The following is a 16,543-nucleotide window of genomic DNA, read 5'->3' on the forward strand; positions in this document are numbered from 1 at the left end:
CTCCTCTCTCAGTCTCCATTTGTAGATTATATAAAATTTCAAATTGTCAAACTAATATATATATGCATTATTATAATTATTAATCATTTATTCGACTATAACTATTATCACTTCATTTATACATAATACTCTAAATTTAACTAAGATTAACTTGATTTTTATTATGCACTTTCATTACATCAACCTGTATCTTTCCTGTAACAGTACAATCTTATGTCTTTTGCCATTTGTAGCATTAGTATTCTAATTACTCTCTTGGTAAGCCTTGTATGGACTTCTCTTCACAAGTTGTTGCTCATTTGGTATCTCATGAAAACTCGCAACCCTCCATCTGCTCCTTCCATCAGCTTGTCTTTGGTTATCACTAGTTCTTCTGTCAAGTGTTCTCTCCTTATCTCCATCAATTTTTCTCTCTTTTCTTCTTCTATACTTCGAAATCTGGGATAGAGTTCCAGTCCTTCTATCTCCCCTTTCCATATTCTGCTCTTGCCATTTCCAACCATGCTCAATTTTTGTCAGTCCACAATTTTTTATCTCTTTACTCATTTTTTCCTTCAATCTTTAGAATTCTCCTCCACTTTCTTCATTTGATAAACATCCTCAATTTTTCCATCAAAATTTTCTGTTTTGTATTCTATATTCTACAACGCCTTCTCAATTTTCTCTGTTACTACTAGTAACTTTTGAATTTTAAACATAATCATTTGCAATGTTATAGTTTCTTTTTCCTGCTGGGCCACTCTTCCAATTTGTAAACACTGCCACTATAGCATTCAAGGCTTTTTATTAAGTTTCAAGCAAGTTCATTATAATCTTTCAAGTCAAGGTTTTGTCTTCCCTCCAGTCCAGCTAATGATAGAACTCCCGAAGAACACCTGTGTAAACAATCTGTGCTCTTCCTACTATCATTCTCAGTAAACAAGCTGAGAAGCCTTGGAGTGTCAAATGATCAAAGAGAAAGAGAAAAAAACAATGTTTCCAAGCCTCCAGCCTCTAAGTGGCAGTGTTACTTCTTTTCCCGCTGTTGTTACAGCCCTCTTTAGGTTCCTTTTTTATATCTTCTTTATGTTACAAATTTAAAGAAAACAAAATTCTTAAATGGAGAAAAAAAAAATCCAATCAAGCATTATAGAAAAAAAGAAAAAAAAATAATCCATAGGTATAAGTGGAGAAAAAGTAGAAGAAAAACTAATCCATTCAGTTTAAAACATAGGGAACATTTGCAAAAATTCCATCCATAAAAAAAAGAATTAAAAAAAGGTTTTAATGTAGCTTCATTTTGCCGCTTACTCCCTTCTGTCTTCAATTTAATTTAACTTAGATTTTTTTTTGAGTAGTCTCTTTTCTAATAATAAAATTTCCTCGCCAATTCGACACGCTTTCTCTTTCCACTTTCTTTCTGTTCCGGAGCTGTCCCAACTTCAGCAGCTTCAAAGGCTGCGTTTCTGTCATTGGAAATAAGAGCTTCTCCTGGATCAATCAGGGACTTTGTGGTGTCCCTGAGATCAGCAGGACGTATTCTTCACTATCACCATCTCTGCGGGATGGTTTAGGTAGAAAAGGACTGTCCAGCGGCAGAAATATCGACTGGAGCTCCAAGATCACACACCGTATAGTTGCGACGTCAGCTCCTTTCCCCGCTATCATTTCCACTTTTGTCATCATTGAATGTTCCAAGCTGGAAGACGCATACCACCTACTCAGTAACATATTCACAGGCATCAAAGTCACATACAAAGAAGAAAAGGATCAACAACTTCCGTTCCTTGATGTTGACATAAAAAGACTGGACAGTGGTGAACTAGTAACCTGCATTTACCGAAAATCAACTCACACAGATAAAATTCCCAACTTTGCCAGCAACCACCCCACACCACACAAAAGAAGAGCTGCATTCATAACCTCTTCAAAAGAGCCAGGACACACTGCTGCACCGAGACACTAAGAAAAGTGGAAGAAAAACACCTTTTCGATGTCTTCCAAACCCCATCACACCACAAAGCCAACCACAACACCGAAACAAACTTTAGTGGAGCATCAGAAATGTAAGCAGAGCATTAGAAATGATGACCACTTTTAGTATTATTACTGCTGTATTTTTTCTGTGTTTTTAACTATATTGTGGGGACTGTTTGTGTGAGTGTCTGAGTATGTCTGATTCGGAGGACCTGGCGGGGCATACGGGGGTCATTGGGGTGGTTGGGGGAATTACACCCACGGGAGAGAGTCGGAGCATTGCGGTCATAACAGGGAGAGGCAGATACGGCGGGGACTTTAGGGCTGGCCATTACCGGGGAAGGAGGGTTCGCTATATCGCAGAGATCCCTCCTTCCGGCCCTATGAATCCCACTCCAAGGTCAGATGGCGTGAGCAATCAGGACCCTGGTCTCAGGCTGCTGTCGCTAAATGCCAGGTCTGTTATTCATAAGGCTCCCCTCGTCCGGGACTTGATTGTAGACGAGGGGGCAGACCTGGCATGTATTACTGAGACATGGCTGGGCACGGAGGGAGGAGTCCCCCTCGTAGAGATGTGCCCAGACGGATTTCAGGTGCTTCATCAGCCGAGAGCCCAGGGAAGGGGTGGCGGTGTGGCTATTGTAGCCCGGGAGTCTTTAGCACCTCGTAGGATCCCTGCTCCGGAGCTTGCCGGGTGTGAGTCCCTACTAGTGAAGTTGGACCTCAAGGGTCAAGTGGGTCTGCTGCTAACGTACCTGCCTCCCAACTGCGTTGCAGCAGCCCTCCCCTCGCTCCTCGAGTCAGTAGCCGAGCTAGCAATTGAGTTCCCTAGGCTAATGGTTCTGGGGGACTTCAATTTGCCTTCGCTCGGTGAACACTCTGATGAAGCGCAGGAGTTCATGGCTTCCATGACAGCCATGGGCTTGACCCAGGTAATCCGAGGCCCTACCCACTCAGCGGGGCACACACTCGACCTCGTATTCCTCTCGGAGCAGTGGAGTTATGATCTTGGTCTGAGGGGAAATGAGACCATTCCCCTGTCGTGGTCAGACCACTACCTACTGAGGCTAGACTTCCGGAGGCCAAACCCCCACCGTAGGGAGGAGGAACCGACCAGGTGGTTCCGCCCCAGGCGACTTATGGACCCTGTTAGGTTCCAGACGGAGCTTGGGGTTATTCCAGATGCTCTCGCCCACAGTTCGGCGGAGACTCTTGCTGCTGCCTGGCACTCGGCAGCATCAGGGTCTCTGGACCGGATTGCGCCACTACGGCCCCTCCGGGTCAGCGGCTCACGGAGGCCTCCTTGGTTCACCGAGGAGCTCCGGGAGATAAAGCGCCGGAGGAGACGCCTAGAGCACCTGTGGAGGTCCGATAGGTCTGAGTCGAACCGAGCACTGTTGACAGCTTGCACCAAGGAGTACATTCGGGCATTAAGAACAGCCAAAAGATCACACATTGCCTCCTTGGTAGCGTCCGCCGAGTCCCGCCCAGCCGCCCTGTTTAGGATAACCCGCTCCCTCCTAAATAGGAGGGAGACGGGGAACCCCCTACAGGGTAAGGCTGAGGAGTATGCTCAGTTCTTGGCGGACAAAGTTGCTCGGTTTCGATCGGACCTGGACTCCACTCTTGCAGATTCAGCCGAGACACAAGGGAATGACTTGGCAGACCATCTCTGGGTTGAGTTTCAGGATGTTGCCTCCGGGGATGTGGACAAGGCTATGCGAGCTGTGAGCGCCTCCACCTGTATACTGGACCCGTGTCCCTCTTGGCTGGTTGCCAACAGCAGAGAGGTGACATGAGGCTGGATCCAGGCGGTTGTTACCGCCTCTCTTCGGGAGGGGCACTTCCCCACCGCACTTAAGGCGGCGGTGGTGAGGCCCCTCCTGAAGAAACCGTCTTTGGATCCAGCAGTTCTTAATAACTACCGTCCAGTCTCCAACCTCCCCTTTGTGGGGAAGGTTGTTGAGAAGGTGGTGGCCTTCCAGCTTCAGCGTACCTTGGAGGAAGCTAACTATCTTGACCCCTTCCAGTCTGGCTTCAGGCCCGGTTACAGCACAGAAACCGCTTTGGTCGCATTGACCGATGATCTCTGGAGAGCCAGAGATGGAGGCCATGCGTCCATCCTGGTTCTCCTTGACCTCTCAGCGGCTTTCGATACCATCGACCATGGTATCCTTCTGCGACGACTGCGGGAGGTGGGGGTGGGCGGCACTGTTCTACAGTGGTTCTCCTCCTACCTCTCGGACAGGTCGCAGTCAGTGTTGGTGGGGGGGGAGAGATCGTCCCCGAGGCCCCTGACCTATGGGGTGCCGCAGGGCTCGGTCCTGTCCCCCCTGCTATTCAACATATACATGAAACCGCTGGGCGAGATCATTCGGAGGCACGGGATTAAGTACCACCAATACGCGGACGATACACAGTTGTATCTGTCTGCCCCGTGCCAACTCAATGAAGCGGTGGACGTGATGAACCGGGGCCTTGAGGCTGTTAAAGACTGGATGAGAGCTAACAAACTGGTGCTCAACCCGGAAAAGACCGAGTGGCTGTTGTGTTTTCCTCCCAAAAATTCGGCTAATGTTCCATCAATCAGGCTGGGGGGGGCAAAATTTATACCCCTCAGACAGGGTCCGCAACTTGGGAGTCCTCCTGGACCCACAGCTGAGTTTTGACCATCATTTGTCAGCTGTGACCAGGGGGGCATTTGCCCAGGTTCGCCTGGTGCGCCAGTTGCGGCCCTACCTGAACCGGGAGGCCCTCACAACAGTCACTCGAACCCTTGTGATCTCTAGGCTGGAATACTGCAACGTGCTCTACATGGGGCTGCCCTTGAAGAGCACCCGGAGACTTCAGCTAGTCCAGAATGCGGCCGCGCGAGTGATCGTGGGCGCACCACGGTTCGCCCACATAACACCGATCCTCCGTGAGCTGCGCTGGCTACCTGTTGATCGTCGGGTGCACTTCAAGGTCCTACTTACCACCTATAAAGCGCTCCATGGTAGTGGATCTGGCTATTTGAGAGACCGCCTTCTGCCAATTACCTCCCTGCGTCCCATCAGATCGCACAGGGTAGGCCTCCTCCGAATTCCATCCGCCAGTCAGTGCCGACTGGCAACTACACAGAGGAGAGCCTTCTCAGTTGCAGCTCCGACGCTATGGAACAATCTCCCCGTGGAGATCCGCACCCTCACCATCGTCCAGGCCTTCCGCACGGCCCTCAAGATCTGGCTATCCCGTCAGGCCTGGGGATAGGACTTTACTCTCTCCCCGCCCGAATGTTGAGTGAATGTTGTGTTTTATGGTTAATTTTTTACTCACGTTTTTCTTTTATGTCTTGTCTTGCACTCCCTTCCCTCATTATTGTAAGCCGCCCTGAGTCCCCTCAGGGAAAAGGGCGGCCTATAAATGTTCAATAAATACTCAAATGACCAGAATTCTACAACCACTGGGAATAATGATGGCTCACAAACCTACACCAATGCTCTATTAATACAAGGAGCCGTATCAATCCAGCAACCAACCAACAATGGTACCGCTTCATTTGGTGACCTTCACACATAATGACCAGCCAGTCACACAACAGGACATATGGCATGACTACATGACCACATGAGATCAATAAAAGCGGTGAAAAACTGAAACAAGACACTTCAAGTGAAATCCCGCTGAGGAAGTTAACTAGCCCAGTGCTGAAACATTTGGAAGCTGAACAGCAAGTTACAAATATTTTCCATCAGTTCTAATATGCAGATGTTTTTGCTATCAGACTGCTCTGATGTTTTGCTATCAGAAATAAATTGGCTTTCCCCACACCACTGCTGCCAAATCCTGTCCTTTACTGATCTTGGCGATTTATTTTAGTTTTTTAAAGGCTCTGTGACCAACTCATTGCAACTTTTAATCAATTCAAAGTATTAATGTATCACACAAGCAGGAAATTTCCAGCAATGCAGGGCTACACTAAGCTTAAAGCTTTATATGTGAGGAACAATAAGAAAAAAAAACATTGCCAAAAAGGTTCTTTTGTTCCCAAAACTGTTTTTCTTCTGTCCCAATAACAATCTAAACGGATCCATGTCTATTCAAAAGTAAGGGATAAAGAACCCAGTAAGATTTATTCCCAGGTAGATGTTTATAGGCTGAAAATTAAGCTACCTTCTTTTCAGCAATCCTTCTCTGAAGATCTTTCTGTTTGATGCAAAGCATTTGATATTTAATTAATTTTCCAATCAAAGTTACAGGGAGTGTTTCCCCAGAATCCAGAATGCTTTTTGCCATTTCTATCACCTGCAGAGAGAAACAAAATGGTAACAGTTTAATAATTTGTTTCAGTGCAAACAAAATGCAACATCAAAATGACAGTACCACCAAAGAGATTTGACATCACCCAAATCTCTTCCATGTATGCAACCATTCAAGTTGTGTGGGCAATGAGCCAACTGCCAAACAAGGCTACAGGTATTGATACCTTCCTGCAGAATTGCTGAAGCTTATGGCATCCACAAACATCTGCCAAAAATGTGGGAAACAAACACTTGGTTACATGAATGGAAATGTTCATTGTATTGCTAAAAAAGGGCAACTCCAAGGATTGCTCCAATTGCCTTTATCCCTCACACTAACAAGATTCTCCTTAAGATCATACAACAATGTCAACCATCAAAAGGGAATTACCAGATGTCCAAGCCCCAGAAGGCACCATGGTCCTAGTGATCACATTGCAAATCTATGCTGGATCATGGAAAAATCTTAAGAACATTGAAAGTGCATCTGCTTTATTGCTACAAGAAAGCTTATCGTTGTGTCAATTATGGCAAGCTGTGGAGACCTGGAAATGCAAACCCATCTAGTCAAGTTTATGCAGTTGCTGTACATCATGATATGGAGACACTGATTGGTTCAAGATAGAGAAAATAATTGTGACAACACTGCATTCTTTCACATTACACAACCTACATGTCAAAATGATCACGAGGAAGCAAGAAGCTGAAGAATCATAAATTGGAGTAAAAACTGAAGGAAGGATCATCAACAATGTTCAATATGCTGACGACACAATTCTCCTGTCAGAAACCAAAGGCCTGAAACATCTGATCAAAAGAATTAAAGAAAACAACAAATATGGCCTTTTCCTGAACATCAAACAACAACAACAACAAGTTCATGATCACTATGAGGAATGGAATTGTCAAAATAACAATAGACAATTAAGAGACAGAATGTGTGCAAGAATTCACTTTCCTAGCATCACAGATTCATCAAAGCAGTTAATGCAGTCCAGAAACGAAACATCAAATCACCTTGAGTTGCATTGCAATGATGAGATGAATTGCATATAGAAAAGAATGACATTAGTCTGATAAACAAATGCAGATTAGTATTCATTATTATATTTTCCACAGCTACCCACGATTGGAAAAAAAGGAGAAAAGGAGGAAAATTGATTTGTTTGAGCTGTGGCACTGGAGAAGACTCCTGCATATTCTTTGTACAGTGAAAATGATAAACAAGCAAGTACTGGAACATATAAAACCAGAAATATTGAATTCACAAAATTTTGCCTTATTTATTTCAGTCAGGACATGCAATCAAACTCACTGGAAAAGTTATGTTCAGAATGGTCCATGGTAAAATGCAACAAGGCCCCTAAAAACATGGTGGATAGACATCATCAAAGTGTAAACCCTGAAGTGAACCTGACTGAGGGCATCTTGGAGGTTTCAGGGTTGCCACACGGCAGAGGGAGGGGGGAAATAGTTAGACAGGGTTTGAAGCCAAAACAATAAAGCTTTCCTGTGGGAATCAAGGACATTCATACAAGTGGCTGGCAAAAGGAGGAGTGAAGTAACCAAGTAACCAGCCAGCAACTGGATTGGACAACATGAAAAGGGAAACTTTTACTTTTTAATTAGCTGACAGTTGTGGGAACTTTAGAGTCAGCTTTCACCAGTTGTACCAGTGGTGGGATTCAGCCAGTTCGCACCACTTCAGGAGAACCGGTTGTTAACTTTCTGAGCAGTTTGGTGAATTGGTTGTTGGAAGAAATCATTAGGACAGAGAACCGGTAAAATTATTTGAATCCCACTCGAGTTGTACCAATATGATGTTTCCAATAAATTGCTCTTTGAGGAACTTGCCTGCCTCAAAGTTCTCCTGTCTATGGGTACATTACTTGGAACGCTGACAGAAAGTTGATAATGTCAACCAGAGCAACTGAACTAAAACAACTGAAAGAAGCCATACAAGATTGGAAAATTTGGGAAGAACTGTCCATCGAATTGCTGAGTTCTGGACAGATTTTGAAAGGATAACAACTTCGTCACAGTACCATCAGGGACTTAACAAGAACAGATGATAGCATATTCTCAGTTTCTAACAACTTGCAGTCAGGGACCCTGTAGCTCACTCAGAAACCCAACCAATAGGTTTCATACTCTTCAATATAGCATTCAAGCAAATGTACATATATCTTTATTCCTCTAATGTGCAAAGTAATACATTTCTGTGCATCTAAGGTGTTCATTCCTCCCAATTCACAGTCCTGCTGTGCTGTGTAACAGTAATTGGAGATGGGAGGGGGGAGATGGGATGGGCAAATAATGCCCAGAATGTATGCCAACAACAGGGTCAACCAAGGCATGAAGCTCATTTTAGCTGCTCTGCTAAAGCAAGCAGACCTCTATATTGGGCAGCAGCAATAAAAAGATGTTGGGGGATTTGGGAATGAATGATTCCTTTAATGACAATGGCAAAGGCATCATTTCACACTGCATGGGAGAAGGAAGGCAAAAGTAAACACTCTTGTATTTTACCAAGAAAACCACATGGAAAGAGAGTAGAAATGATTAACTTCATAGTATCACATGATGGGCCCTTCAGGATGGATGATAATTAACATAAGGAAGAGCTAAGGATCTTTCACAGTACTAATGTTATTTAAGATATGGCTAGATTAAAGTCTTGGTTGCTGATATTGCAAGAAAAGAAAATCCAAAGATGTAAAGACATAATTACAGTGGGAAGATGAGATGTTAAAAGCAGGAACACAGAAAAGCTCTACACAGTGAAAAATTGAATGAACTGACTATAATTGGTATTTTAGGCATCAGTAAATTGAAATGGGCAGGAACTGGGCATTTTTACCCAGAAGATCATAATGTTGTTTTTTTCTCAAAGTATACAGCAAGAACAATACTCGGGATAAGCAATGATTGAATAATATCAATTAAGCTTCCCAGACAATTTTTAATATAAAATTATCCAGGTTTATGCTTCAACCATTGATGCAGTTGGAAATATTAAGAGGAAAATGTAGTTGTATGGCTTAGGGGAATCAAAATGAAGAATGACTTAACAATTTCTGTCAATTCGATGATTCCTTCATTACTAAAATAGTATTCCAACAAACAAAATAACATATATTGTATATACATACTTAGAGGTCTCCAAATGAAATTACAGAAATCAAAATGATTATTGATGCAAGCAGATAGAAGAACACAGGTATAGCAGAAACATACAGCAGCTGACTCAGGAACAGATCATGCTCATGTATAAATTCTAAGTTAAGGAAATATGGAAAAAGAAGGCCAACCTGTTTCCACAATACAGTCTTGACACACACCATTTTCAAAGAACATGAGGAATCCTTTTGCAATCATAAATTTTATCAATAACTGGAGGAACTATGGGATTTATTTATAAGATTTATATAGCCATCTATCTCACACAAGTAACTATGGATGGCAAATAAGGACCTCTCTCTCTCTCTCTCTCTCTCTCTCTCTCTCTCTCTCTCTCACACACACACACACACACACACACACACACACACACACCTACCTCTCATGACATAAAGCTTCCAATCCCAAGGTTCAAAAGAAATCAAAGAATATGTTAAAGATGAATGTGAAAAGAGACAGATGAAGATGAAGAAAAGAAAAAAGCAAAATGAATGTCCGAACATTGGAAATTTCTAAAAAGAGAATAAAAGCCAAAACTTAACAGGATAAATATCTCACAAAAGAATTTAATAAAGAATTGCAGAGAGCTGTTAGAAGAGACAAGAAGCAATCACATGATTTCTATAAAGACTGTGAAAATGGAAACAGACAAGAAAAACAAGGCAAGTTTTCCAAAAGATCTGAGAGAGCGACCACCACAGTAGAGGACAGATATTGGATCTGGCTTTTGTATTGAGGCTGTGGTAAAGCCATCTGGATATGGAGGAAATGAATATCAGTCCCTTGTCGCACTCAGAACACTTTCTGAGTGCCAGGGAATTTTTCATGGCCACAAATGCCCCATTGCAGGAGGGAAGTTGGGCTATTCAGTCAGTTCACTCCAGGCACCTCTGATTCCATAAAGAGCTTGATTTTTTCCTCCAAAAGCTCATCACAAAATATGATCATACAGTGATAATTGCTGAATGATCTGTATGGACTAGGTGCACTAACACTTTTACAAAAGTATTATCTGTGTAATGGGAATTATTTTGGGCTGTGCATATGGATGGTTTTTTTGTGTACAAATGTTTAGTAAGTTAATATTTTCTAATTAGCTTACAAAACTGGGCAGATTAGACATATGAATGCCTAAACAAATAAAATATTAATGGTTAAGTAACTGGTTTTCAGCAACCACTTTAAAAACAAAAGTCAAAATATCAGCTATGACATTATTATTTTCTGAAATAAATCAGAAAAAGTAATCCAACTAATAATAAAAATGCTTTGTCTTACTTCATAAAATAAAGGTGTTTCTTTTTCTTTGACCTTCTTTGCTTTTACATCTACAACTTCCATGATCTAGAAAGAAAAAGGGAGCAAATGTAACATAATGAATTTTCTGGTTTCACATGCTCATTTTTTTGCACATTCTGTAATTTATTCAAAAACTATTCCAAGTTATCGCCACATACATAATGACTTGAAAAATGTATTTTGTAATGATGATGCATATTCTGAAGCATTATTTTCAATGTACTACATAGTCTTAATGAAATTAGAATGAAATTCCACTTTCTTTTTCTTTTTTAAAAATATTTATTAGAGATTTTAACAATAATAAAAAATAATATAAATTGAAATAAAAAAGTAAAATTACTAAAAAAGGAGAAAAGAGAAAAACACAATATTTCAATATTAAGTTAAATATTTCAAAACTGTTATGTATCTTGGTTCATTTCAAACTTTGGTGGACTAAATTCTTACCTATTTTTTGCCATTTATATTTTATCTTTAAATCCTTATATTGTTAATTAATTTTTCCGTTCTCTTTGGAATGAAGGATCACTCAACAGGTAGTTTTTCAGCTGTATTCCTTGGAAGAGCTCTTTTAACTTTAAATTTTTATTCCAAAAGAATTTTTTTCAAAAGAAAATTCCATTGTAAAATGTGTTTTACCATATGTAGTGGGGATTGTTTGAGAAAGACTAATCTATCGAAAAGCATGTATACAAAAATAATTGTTTCTTGATTCCTAGTCAAAATCTTTTATGAATAATACTGAAGTTTGCAATACTATTCTCTAAGGTTCCTTTCACATATACAAAAAGAAAAACATGCTGTGCTTGATGTTTAAAATTACTCTGAATACAGTATCTCTGATAGTAATACATTGTTGCCTTTAGTTGCTATCAATGTAAGAGAAAATTAATAGTAATCGAAACTATAGTGTAATGGCTGTTTCAATATGCTTGAAAAATATAACTTTTTTATTGTGCTGATAAAAAATAAATATATTTCAAGTGATGTTTATAAGAAACCAACAAGTACAAGGGTTTATATGCTTTTAAGAGACTGAGTTCAGGCTTGACCTATTTGCAATAATACATGTAAACTTTGTGAAGACAGATGGATATATATTTGTGTCTAGATATCTGGAAGGATATTGCCCTGCAGTTATATGAAGTTATCAGCATTTGCATGCAATACAATGAAACTGTACAAAATTATGTGATGAACATTTATGTAATCTTCAAATCTGATTTTTTTTCTCCCCCTATTGTCAACTGCAAGCATAGAAGAGCCTCTTCTAGGGCCAGTTCTCTTTGCTATATTCAGATCAAAAATATCTGGCAACAAGTAGTGTTTCTCAGATATCACCCTGAATTATAGATAAAACTGCATCCTATTTTTAGAATCATCTTTAATATAATCGCTCCACAATTGTAAATACAATACCTGTGCTAATAATTCTTCCCAGGAAACCACACTGAAGAGTTTCCTTTGTGGCACCTGCACAGCCAGTGTTAGTGCCTTTATGTGAAGTTCATCCTCAGGTCTGCTCCCAACAACAAAGGCAATACTGGGAATCCAATTTTCCTGATTCAAAAAACAAACAAACCAGTAATTAAACCATTAAAAGTACTGATAATGAATTATAAAGCCCTACATGACATGAGATTGGGTTATTTGAGGGGCGCCTTTCCCTATCCCATCTACTGATCCATCAAGTCCATCAGAAAGTGCATATTGTGGGTCTTGTCCACAAATGAATGTCATGCCAATGGGCCCAGAAGGAAAGCCCTTTTCCTACCATGGCACCAGCCCTAGGGGAACATCATTTCTTCAGATTCAGACTGCCCCTGACCTTATTAGCCTTCCAGAAGGCCCTAAAGAACATAGCTTTATCATCTGGCCTGGGGATCCGGTAGTGGTGGTATGGGCACTGCAAAATGACTGTACTGTTAAAGATATTGATTGTCCTTTGTTCAGATTATGTTTTTAATAGTTTCAATAATTTTAATGTTTAAGTGGCATTTTGGTTATTTTGTATTGTTTTTTGTGATTTTAATTCTGTAAGCCATTCACAGTCACATATGTAAGAGGGCAGCTACATAAATTGAAAAGGAAGAAAAGAAAGGAAAAGAAAAGAAAAGAAAAGAAAAAAGGCAGGCAGGCAGTATAAAGGCATTCCTTCTCCTTTATTTTATTTTTCCATGCTCAGAAATTAAATTTATGCAATTGCCCTCTACCACTAGATGGCAATATTATACTATATACTAAATCTACTAGCTCTTTCTACTATTTATCCTAACCAAATATTATTCTATAATGTTATTTGGCAAGATACAGATATATTTGCACAAGTAAATAAAACAAATTTTAGATAAATATGCCTGTAGAAGTGATAAGCATTAATAATGCATATAATTGAGATCATGAGACTAAAGGACAAATGGAATACCAGCTATGAAATGATAAATTATTAAATAATCACTAATGCATTGTTTCTTTTGTTTGCTCTGAGTTATATTCTTTATTTATAAGTAACTTCATTTTGCTATATCAGACACAGTGAATTTTGAATCTGAAATGCTATATATTAACAGCTGTAATTTTAATTATATAAAATACCATACAGACACACTATATTATAGTTAATTTGGTTTATTTCTTATTTTCCATAAACAAAATAATGAAGTTACCTATTAGATGTACTACTCATTAAAATTGATCAGATATGTTTGAGTAATCTATATTTAATGATAAGACTGAACCAGTTTGGATTACATGCTATATAACTCAACACATGGCTACAAATATCCTGAGACTCCTCTATATCATCTAAAAGTTGCATCTGTGGGATTCTCCTGGAGTGCAGAAAGGATAGACCATACATTCTGGTCTCATAAATTTGACACAAGTGTCAAGAACAAATGTATAAGCACACCAATAATTACAGTTATTGGCTACAGTTACAGTTAAAGTTATAGTTATTATACAAGTGGGATAGATAGCATCACCACCAGATGAATTTGTAACCAGCTCACAAACCATACTCAACGAGTTACCCTTAATGGTATTACATCTACATGGAGGGAAGTAAGCAGTGGGGTACCACAAAGTTTGGTCTTAGGCCCAGTACTCTTCAATCTCTTCATAAATAAGGGAATAAAGACCGAACTCATCAAATTTGCAGATGACACTAAACTGGCAGGAATAGCCTACATCCTAAATGATAGACTCAAGATCCAAATGGATCTCGACAGACTTGAACATTGGGCCCTATCTAACAAAATGAAGTTCAACATAGAGAAAAGTAAAGTCTTACACTTAGGCAAGAAAAACCAAAAGGACACATATAAATTAGGTGAAATCTGGCTTAATAGCAGTAATTGTGAGAGGGATCTTGGAAACTAGTGGTGAATCAGTTAAATATGAATTATCAATGTGCAGTGGCAGCAAAAAAAAAAAGCCAATGCAATCTTAAATTGCATCAACAGAGGGACTGAATCAAGATCATGTGAGGTGATAGTACCACTCTATAAAGCCTTAGTAAGGGCACACTAGAATACTGCATCCAGTTTTGGTTTCCACACTATAAGAAAGATGTTGAGACTCTACAAAGAGTACAGAGAAGAGCAACGAAGATGATTAGGGGCCTGGAGGCTAAAACATATGAAGAACTGTTATAAGAACCGGGTATGAACAGTCAAGTGAAGAGAAGAACCGGGGTGATGTGATAGCGGCATTCTAATATTTGAAGGGCTGTCAGGGGGACAAGAGGGGGACAATCTATTTTCCAAAGCACCCAAAGGCCAGACAAGGAACAATGGATGGAAACTGATCAAGGAGAGATTGAACCTAGCAATAAGGAGAAAATTCTGACATTGAGAACAGTTAACCAGCTTTAACTGGAGGCTTTCAAGAAGAGATTGGACAACCACTTGTCAGAAATGGTATGGGGCAGTAATAGCAAATCTTTTCGGCACATAGTGTCCAAATCAGAAGGTGCACCTGTGTGCGCGCACCAGAACCCTGACAACCACCTATCTGGTGTGCATGTGCACCTCAGACACTTGACAACCAGCTGGCTGAACTGGGGTGAAAGTGCGCATGCCCACAGAGAGGGCTCTGTGTGCCACCTCTGGCACATATGCCATAGGTTCACCATCACGGGTATAGGGGCTCCTGTTTTGACTAGAAGACTTCCAAGGTACTGTCCTGTCCTGCCCTCCCCTGTCCCCCCTCCTCTCCTCTACAAAGAAAATGGTCCAATACAGGTAGTCCTCAACTTACAATCACAATTGAGATCAAAATTTATGTTGTTAAATGAGAGATTAGTGAGTTTTGCCCCATTTTACAACCCTTCTTGCCCCAGTTGTTAAGTGAATCACTGAAATTGTTAAGTTAGTGACATAGTTGTTAAGTGAATCTAGCTTGACTTTGCTTGTCAGAAAGTTGTAAAAAGTGATCACATGTCCCAGTGGTGGGATGACCAATATGCCCCGTTATGGGTGTACCGGTGTCTCCTGGGAGCACCACGTGCCATTCCGGTACTGTGCTCTGGAAGGCCCGCCCGCCTGCACTCCTTACCTGTATTTGAGCAGTTTGGGGTTTTCGCGCACGCAGCTGGAGTGTTGCGGAGGCATTGCAGAGTGTCATGGGCAGTAAGTACGCATGTGCATGCTGCACATGTGCGCACGTGTGCTGTGAGCGTTCATGTGGTGGGTGCCAGGCCCCATTGCACTGTACTGGTTACAACGGGATCTGGAACCCACCAATGACATATCCCCAGGACACTGCAACCTCATAAATATGAATCAGTTGCCAAGCGTCTGAATTTTGACCATATGACCTCAGAGACACTACAAAGGCTGTAAGTGTGAAAAATGGTTGAGTCACTTTTTTCAAAGCTTTTGTAACTTTGAACGGTCACTAAATGAGCTGTTGTAGATCGAGGAACTGCCTGTATAGCTACTTACAATGTTCATGTCCATAACCTCTCTCTCTGCTTTCAAACAACGTAAGCTACTAATATACTCTAATATAGTGACCTAATTCTCTTTCATTTTGAGAACTGTCAGCCTCCAACACAGGCTGAAGTACAATCCATATATCATAAAAAGGGAACTACATGGAAATTCTGATTAGCCCTTTAGGCTTGGAAGCTCAGCGAGGCTGGGACTGGTTAGTTAACCAGTAGAAAATCTCAGGCTAGGAAATGAAGTGGGAAAAACATCCCCAAACAAGACAATGGCAAACTATTTCCCATTGACACCAAGAAAAGTGCATAGTTGCCCAGTTTGAAAACCCCTGGTATAGGACTTCCTCCCCCCACCCCCCTGCAAACACTGAGATCGACCACATCCCGCCAAACAGGTCCACCTTTTTTTCCTGAGACAAGGACCAATGTGTGCCTCCCTCCACTGCCAACGCACCTCTTCCAAGCGGGCCGCCACAAGCCCCGCTTCCCAGTTCTTGGCGCCTGCCCCTAGGGGACCAGCAGCCGCGCCACCAGCCCCGGTCTTGGGTTTCTTGGGAGCCATTGGAAAGAGTGGAACAGGTTCGGTTGCCTTGGCAATCGGCTGCGAGGCCGTCTTCCTGCGCAGGCGCGGGAACGCGCCTCCCCCGCGGCTTCAGTCGCCAAGGCAACCGAGAAGCCTAACGTTCGAATATGGGCCTTTTGTCGTGACCCGCCAAGTTTGCCTGGAAGGAGTCCCCTATTAGCAGCAGACCAGGTGGTGGTGGGGGGGATTACTTATTTTTCCTGGCGATGGGCAACGCCTCACCAGAAGTCATGCGTTATAAATGGGTGGGTGGGTGTTGCAATATTTTTTTTCCTTTAGAATTACTACATTTTA

The 16,543-nt window shown here is 41.4% G+C and overlaps 1 protein-coding gene across 1 annotated transcript in view; it reads right to left on the minus strand.

Moving 5' to 3' along the window:
* Window positions 1-16,232, minus strand: part of SPAG17 (sperm associated antigen 17) — a 120,145-nt gene extending 103,913 nt beyond the window's left edge. Inside the window, exons 1-4 of the mRNA XM_032213155.1 lie at window positions 16,121-16,232; window positions 12,138-12,278; window positions 10,695-10,760; window positions 6,109-6,240 (exon numbers count right to left, since the gene is read on the minus strand). Coding sequence (XP_032069046.1) covers window positions 6,109-6,240; window positions 10,695-10,760; window positions 12,138-12,278; window positions 16,121-16,228 — 447 coding nt within the window. The 5' untranslated portion in view covers window positions 16,229-16,232. The remainder of the gene's footprint in view (window positions 1-6,108; window positions 6,241-10,694; window positions 10,761-12,137; window positions 12,279-16,120) is intronic.
* Between the last annotated feature and the right edge of the window lie 311 nt (window positions 16,233-16,543).

Source organism: Thamnophis elegans, chromosome 3, assembly GCF_009769535.1.
Source record: "Thamnophis elegans isolate rThaEle1 chromosome 3, rThaEle1.pri, whole genome shotgun sequence".
NCBI lineage: Eukaryota > Metazoa > Chordata > Lepidosauria > Squamata > Colubridae > Thamnophis > Thamnophis elegans.